General features: G+C 30.6%; 1 protein-coding gene across 3 annotated transcripts; it reads left to right on the forward strand.

Moving 5' to 3' along the window:
* The first annotated feature begins 1,729 nt into the window (after positions 1-1,729).
* Positions 1,730-6,319, forward strand: LOC149544879 (serine carboxypeptidase-like 45). 3 transcript variants are annotated; one of them, XM_089796458.1, is made up of 10 exons: positions 1,734-2,075; positions 3,225-3,326; positions 3,460-3,555; positions 3,744-3,836; positions 3,941-4,026; positions 4,366-4,665; positions 4,756-4,886; positions 5,403-5,495; positions 5,571-5,691; positions 5,985-6,319. In XM_089796458.1, exons 1-10 carry the CDS (start codon positions 1,823-1,825, stop codon positions 6,153-6,155), a joined length of 1,446 nt encoding a protein of 481 aa, XP_089652584.1. In that variant the 5' UTR covers positions 1,734-1,822; the 3' UTR covers positions 6,156-6,319. The 3 variants fall into 3 exon arrangements, with proteins under 3 accessions (XP_089652585.1, XP_089652584.1, XP_089652586.1); XM_089796460.1 differs by having other exon boundaries at positions 1,984-2,075; positions 3,450-3,555; XM_089796459.1 differs by lacking the exon at positions 5,403-5,495 and having other exon boundaries at positions 1,730-2,075.
* Positions 6,320-7,423: the final 1,104 nt, after the last annotated feature.

Raw genomic sequence — 7,423 nt, forward strand, 5'->3', positions numbered from 1 at the left:
ATAATAATGGAGTATAACTATAAAAGGTGATGTCCTTACTCTAATTGAATACGAAGTGAGTATATATTAAAATTAGAAAGTGTCAACATTTTAATATTATGGAATTAAATAAAATCTAATCCTTACGAAGGAATAAATTGATAAATTGCATTAATTTGATTAATAATTAAGGAATGAACACTTACTAATCATGAAAATATATTGGTTCAGTTCTATTATATAATGTAATACATGACTTAGTTGAGGTTCATTGCATCAAAAGCCACCTTGTTGGCTTGTACTTGTATATGCATCATTACATTGTTACATATGCATGCTTTAGTATACATAGAAACATTTATATCTAGAAAGTTGTGAGTGAAAAAAACATCATTTCTATCCTTACAAAGAGTGAAAATAATCTCCATCCTTAAAGCTTCCAACTATGGGTATACTTGAAGGGAAATTTGGGAGAATCTCCTAGCAAGATCATATGCCAAGAAAATGGCTCCAGCCTAAAAGACTTGAAAAAAGCATGAATCTAGAGCCAGTACTCCTAGGCTTTGCGAGAGAACCAAAAAATATGCATGTTGTTAAATATTGTTAGTATGGTACTTGTTGCTAACTGGTTATTTGAAACTTATCATTATAGTGTTGATGATTTTTTATTTTCTTGATACATTTTTAACATGCCTATGTTGCTATCTAATATTTTAACTATGCATAAGTAATGTTTTAACTAAGCACATGTGTTAATATTTTAACTATGCGTAGTTATTGGAACTTATATTATTTTAACTTGTATCAAAATATTTTTAATATAAAAAATTCTACTTATTTTGATGTTAATTTTAATGTATTTTACCAACATAAATCTCCTCGTCAAATATGTGTGTGTGTGTGTGTGTGCGCGCGCGCGCGCGCGTGTGCGTGTGCGCGCGCATAATGGAATTGATTTTATTGTTATGTACAATTAAATTAAATATATTTATACATAAAAAGATTGTGATGTAAGTTAAAATAATATAAACAATTCTTTACAAATAGAAGCATAATAAAAAGTGCTTATAACCAAGGCACCAGTGGCCTTCCTTAAATATTCCTCATAAATAATAGTTTTTGATATTCTTGATGTGTTGTTCACATGCTTATGTTGATATTCTTGATGTGTTGTTCACATGCTTATGTTTCTGTCTATTGTAAGTCTTCTTAGCTTGTTCTATATAAGCCAACACCCTTGATCATATTACTTTTAAGTACAAAAACAATCAAATCAATATCATTATACTTATATTTGTAATTAATTTGACTTGGATCAAAATGGTATTTTACCTTCTCTTTTAAAATATAAAGCATGCCACAAATATCACAACTTATGAATTAATATAAAATGATGATATGATATTCAGCCATCTTTTCCCTATTATATTTACAAATTCGTTTAGATTCCAACTTTATAGGGATTTTGTCCACTGATCCTTTGGCATTCTATCCTTTCGGAAATTTTATTTTATTTCCAAAGTCCTTTGAATAAAAAGGATAGAACATCATTTCATTCATTTAAAAAACTAACTTACCTCTTCAATTCCAAAAACGAATCCGCTTCTTTTGCCAAATTAATAGAGTTGAAGACGTCGATGACTTCATTTCACTGTATTCATACCAAAATTAACTGAAACTGGATCCACTCCTGATCTTGTTAAACGTATTCCACAATAATATGAGGAGCAGTTACTTGCATGTAACCTGTTATCCATATAATATGAACACACCAATCACTCAGTTCAAAAGTAGCTAACAATAATAAAATTGGTATTCCAATAAGTTGGATAGGCTTTTTGAGATGGATTCCTGGTTTAAAAATGGCAGAAGTGTGTTATTATTTGAATTGGGTATTTTTCTGCTGATTGCTTCAGGTGTTCTTGGAGCTCCAGCATCTGATCTTGTGGAGAGGTTGCCAGGGCAAAATGATGTAAAGTTCAAGCAGTATGCTGGTTATGTCACCATCAGTGCAGATAGAGCCCTCTTTTATTATTTTGTGGAAGCTGATGTTGCTACACCCACATCAAGGCCATTAGCCTTGTGGCTCACTGGAGGTAAACAAGCACAATCATCTATTCCTTTCATTAGAGGTCAGTGTAATTGGGTGAAAAAGTTGAAAGCAAGTGTAAATCCCAAGGTATTAAAATTTATTTTATATGTTTTTTTTTAAAATACTTTTTGGTTGGAGATTGTTCATGAAATAGTAAGGTAGAAAGTTAAGAACTAAAGGGTATCCATTTCATCAAGTTTGTATAGGGCACAATCTTGGTCTCATCGCTTTTCAATGTTAGACCTTAAGAACCTTTCAACTTCACCCGTAGAACAAGGACCCATTGATTTTTTTTGATATTTTGATTTAAGCAAACTGTATGTTTGGTATGGGAATATTTCTTAGATTTGGAGAAATACTTCTTCAATAGCCACTTCATGTGGTTAGGTTGCTTGTGATATTGTAGATGTCATTACATGTTGATAGCAACCTTTAATTTTGTGAAAACTAGTTTATCTTTCATGTGGTTTTCATAGAGATGTTATATTGTAGATTTTGCCTTGAAAGTTTCGATTTATCTCCATTTGAATAGTGATCTATTGCTTTCAATAGAAGTTAAGGTAATTGAGTCAAAAAATTGAAAACACATCCATACTCAGAGCTCTTACATACAATTTCTTTAGGGTTTCTTAATATTTTAGCTTAAACAGATTCAGTGAATGCTCTCTGTTTCATTCATTCTCATGATTGGTTCGTGTGAGTCACTACTCATGAAATATGGGTCAAAGAATTTGACTCAAATACAATATCACAACAAATTCTAAAATTTGTTTTATTTGGATTGTTCATCAATCATATTGAAGAAATTAGTGTGATTTCAAACGAAGACTTTGTCAAATCAAAGCTTTTAATATAGATTCAATAAGAGATGTTAATCAGTTGGGTTTCAAAATAATTTGAAAATAGATGCAAGTATTTTCTCAATGACTTCTTAAAATTCTATTCATTTAAATGACAAATTTAAAGTTCTGATTTCTTTAGGTGAAATTCTATCTTTTGACTTATTAAAGTGGTTCATCTAAAATCACGCCAACAGACTTAGAAAAAATAATATAATTTCAAATCAACCACTTAAACAAAACAAACTTAAAATGTGCTGTTTTGAACATTTTGATAATCTTTTTGATTGTATCAAGATTTGCTCTGATTATAGGGCCCGGATGTTCATCACTTGGGTTTGGAGCATTTGAGGAGAATGGTCCTTTCAGACCCAGGCGTGGTGTTTTGGAGGACAATCCGTACTCTTGGAATAAAGGTAGGGTTTACTGATTTATGAATTTTTTTGTTGGATAAATATGTGCATTAGTTTCATTAGTTAAAAATTTATGATATTTATACCCACCACAATATATATATTCATCACTGATGCTTCGATCAGTCCATGGCAGAAACAAATGTACTGTATGTTGAGAGCCCAATTGGAGTGGGATACTCGTATTCAAATAACTCCAAGGACTATGAGAATTTTAATGATACCGATGCTGGTATGTTGAATTGTAATAATGTTCAAGCTGGTATGTTAGTATCAAACTATTTTGATATTGTTAGCATGTGGTTTAATGGGTAATATTTTGCTTTGATGGGGATTTTTTAAAGTTATTTGATGGAATTTCTACAAATTGAATAATATGCAAGAAGAATATATCTAATAAAAGCCCATTGATTGATACAGCCAAAGACAATCTGGCGTTCATTTTGAATTGGTATAAGAAATTTCCAGAGTATAGAGATTTAGATTTTTACATCACAGGGGAGAGCTATGCCGGTACAGCCATCTTTTTCTTGCTTAGACATTTTCATTATTGTCATTATGATCCTTAAAGCTGACTAAAATGTATATATATGAGATTTTCTTTTGGTACTTTTCAGGGCACTATATTCCTCAACTAACAGCTCTTGTTCTGCAATACAACAAAAAGAAGACTAAGAAGCCTATAACTTTGAAAGGAATCTCTGTATGTTTTATCTTCCAAGATCATTATTACACTTCCATTCAATGAATTAGATAAATTACTTGAGTTGGGTTATGTGACGCATGCACAATTTTGGATGATTTTGATAGAGCAATTTATTTTCCACCATTTCATTCAATGAATTACTTGAGTTGGGTAATGTGGTACATGCACAAATTTGGATGCTTTTGGTAGGAAAGATTGAAGGGTTTGATGTTTTTTCTATTGTATATTGATTAATATAGCATATAGTTTATAGTTTACAATGAAATCTATTGTCTTCTTGTGTTTGATACATCGCCTTGTAATATTTTGTTGCTGTTGTGATGATAATAATGTTAGCTAGGGAATCCCCTTCTGGATATTGAGCTCAGTATAAACAATGGACCATTTTTGTGGTCACATGGGCAAATATCAGATAGAACATACAGATGGAGTCAAAATGTTTGCAACACCTCTACACAATGGGTTCAAAGATTTGGCAGTGGCACCTTATCAGAGGCTTGTGAAAAAGTAGCAAGAATGGTGAATATGGATATGGGATTGGTAAATGCTTATGATGTTATTTCAGATGATTGTCTATCAAACAATCAATTGCAGGCAAGGATATTAAAGGGTGAAGTTATCAGGTTTCAGAAAAAAGTGAGTCATGATTCCAATCTTATTGAAGAGTAGAGTGTTTTTTTGTGTTCAATTTGTGGTGCTCATCTCTTTGTGGTGTTGATGGTGCAGATTCCAAAACAAGGTGTTGATCCATGCATTGAAAATGAAGTATTTTCATATTTCAATAGGAAAGATGTGCAGAAGGCACTTCATGCAAATATAAGTGGCAGGTTATCTGGCCCTTGGGACACGTGTTTTGGGTATGTATCGTATTTAATCATATCTAATTAATATTTAAAACAGAATTATTAATTATTAGTGTCTTTTATCTGTTTAGAGGGTTAAGATTGAGATGGCTTAAATATCACATGCTAAAGCTTCATTCTTATACTAAATGTGTTAAATAATTTTCCTTAGTATGTGATGTTTAAGGGCAGATGGCTTCTACATCATTGATTAAATAATTGAAGTTAACTTATTTTTCCAAACTTAATTTGTCCCTTAAGCATATCATGTATAAGAATGACCGTAGGGTAGATGTTAAGATTGGTTTAATTGATTCTTCTCTAATAAAAGAATTTAGAAATTGTCAATTAGTTTGTAGCTTTATATTAAATCTCATTTTCTTACACTGAATAGAATTTATAATCATAAATGTTTTGGATATATGGATAATACATATATTTCTATTCTTTTATTTTAATTTTTTTGTTATTGTGAGAGATTTATGATTGAAATTTTTTGATAATTAATTGTAAGACATTGTGTGCATTCAGAATTGTGGCTTATGATAATAGAAATAGATTGATCAACATCATACCAATTCTGTCTGACATTCTTAAGGCCGGTGTACCAACTTTACTTTATGGGTAAGTTCTTCTTAATAAATTGTTTTCCTATTATCCCTAGCATATGTCTTTGAATGTGTGACTGAAAATTTACAGTGGCGATGAAGACTCCGTTGTACCCTTTTCCCAAACAAGAACCATTGCTGATAAAAAGTTGGCTAAGGAACTCCATCTACACACAATAATCCCATATAGAACTTGGTATTCTGATAAACAGGTGAGTGTTGTTAATCAATACTTAATTTTATATATTGACTCTTGAGAATTTTAAAGGCTGTAGGTCTCTCCCACGTGAAGATAGAATATTAGATTTTTGTATTATCATTATTAAGTCTCTCCCAGCCTCTATGGTGTGCATAGTAATACTATTCCAAAATTTGTTGAGTCATAGATAAACAATTAAAGGATTCTTAACTTTTATCAAATCTAGATTTAAATTGTATCTTGCATGGTAATAAAACTTTAATAATTTATATTTTAATTATCTATATAACTTTGTGATTGAAACAGATAGCAGGATGGACTCAAACATATGGGCATAGAAAGCATGGAAAAAACCATACAATTTTGACATTTGCAACTGTAAGAGGTGCAGCTCATGAAGTGCCATATACTAATCCATCTCAAGGATTGACTCTTTATAGGTCATTCATTAGAGGATTTCCTTTACCTTCAGAATAGCCTATAAAAGACTGATGAAATACTTATATCTTGTTTATATATTCATCAAAAGACATTTTTGAAAATGGTGAAATAACTATTTTCAATTAATTTGAAATAATAAAGTATTTCTCTTAAAGAAGTTTGTTGAAAGTAACAATTTTTAAAATGTTAATTATTACAAATTCAATGTATTTTTTTACATTGTTTAAAGGAAACAAATATACATTTGGTATTATCCGAAATGAGTTATTATCATTTTCTTACTTGTATTTGTCTAGATGATACTATTGCGTTCACTTGTCTTCCAATTAGTGAATTAATTTCATATAGATATATATATTTAAAATGTTTGTTTCTTATTATTTGATCAAATTATATTGTATGTACTAAGTTATGTAAAATATTAATAATCCATACAACTTTTTTAAAAATTAATAAGTTATAAAATATACATGATTGATATGCAACTCGAGTCCCTGCCTAAAGGAGCCAAGAAAAACTATTTATATTAGGTATCTATATGAAATCTCAAACAACGAATAATCATCACCATGCTTTAAATATTTAGCTACATGTCTGAATGATGATTTGAAATTAAAAAAACTATTTAAATGAATATTTTCATTTGACAAAGTTACATTATCAATATTTCAACCAACTCATTTTATATTTTAGGAATAAGAAAGCTCAATAGGAAAAATGTATTGTAATATATAGACTCACCACGACAATGGATGGAGCGAAAAGTTGTCTACTGAGCCAATAAAAGGTTTATGATGCAGAGTTGTAGATACAGAGGTTGCGTTGAAGAAGAATGCCCAATGTAGAGAAATTGTTATTTGATAGATGGGAATTTTACTACAAAATCTAAAGTAAACAATGTATGAATATGATCACGCACAGTGAAGCCCATTTTCTGTCACATGTCTGTAAGATGAATGTAGATACACGAAATATATCTCTTCAACAATTTGCTAATACTTTACAAGAAAAAACAATAACAATTAGGTGTAAACACACAGTTTAAAAACACCAAGTACTCAAGCCTCATACTCAAGACGTTTGATTGAGCGATTAGATTTCTTACATGTGTGACGAGTGTGCCAAATTTGTGTATTAGTGAAAGGTAGTGAAGTGGTGGACATGTACAATTTCAAGTCAGCGTGACAAGCAACATTCGATGATCATGATTAGTCCAGTTGCCTTCCACGATTGGTCATATAGTGTACACTACTAGATAACTTGATTTGGCCACTAAATGAGAGGATCTAGAAAGGATTTGTAAT

The sequence above is a fragment of the Cupressus sempervirens genome, chromosome 8, assembly GCF_028749045.1.
Source record: "Cupressus sempervirens isolate cs-2001-9-10 chromosome 8, ASM2874904v1, whole genome shotgun sequence".
Classification (NCBI taxonomy): Eukaryota; Viridiplantae; Streptophyta; class Pinopsida; order Cupressales; family Cupressaceae; genus Cupressus; species Cupressus sempervirens.

Excerpts from the sequence above, each read along its gene's own strand:
- LOC149544879 (XM_089796458.1), top strand. The coding sequence starts at position 1,823 with ATGGATTCCTGGTTTAAAAATGGCAGAAGTGTGTTATTATTTGAATTG. Across the intron at positions 2,076-3,224 it reads AGCCTTGTGGCTCACTGGAG|GGCCCGGATGTTCATCACTT; the intron begins GTAAACAAGCAC and ends CTCTGATTATAG. Across the intron at positions 4,027-4,365 it reads TAACTTTGAAAGGAATCTCT|CTAGGGAATCCCCTTCTGGA; the intron begins GTATGTTTTATC and ends TAATAATGTTAG.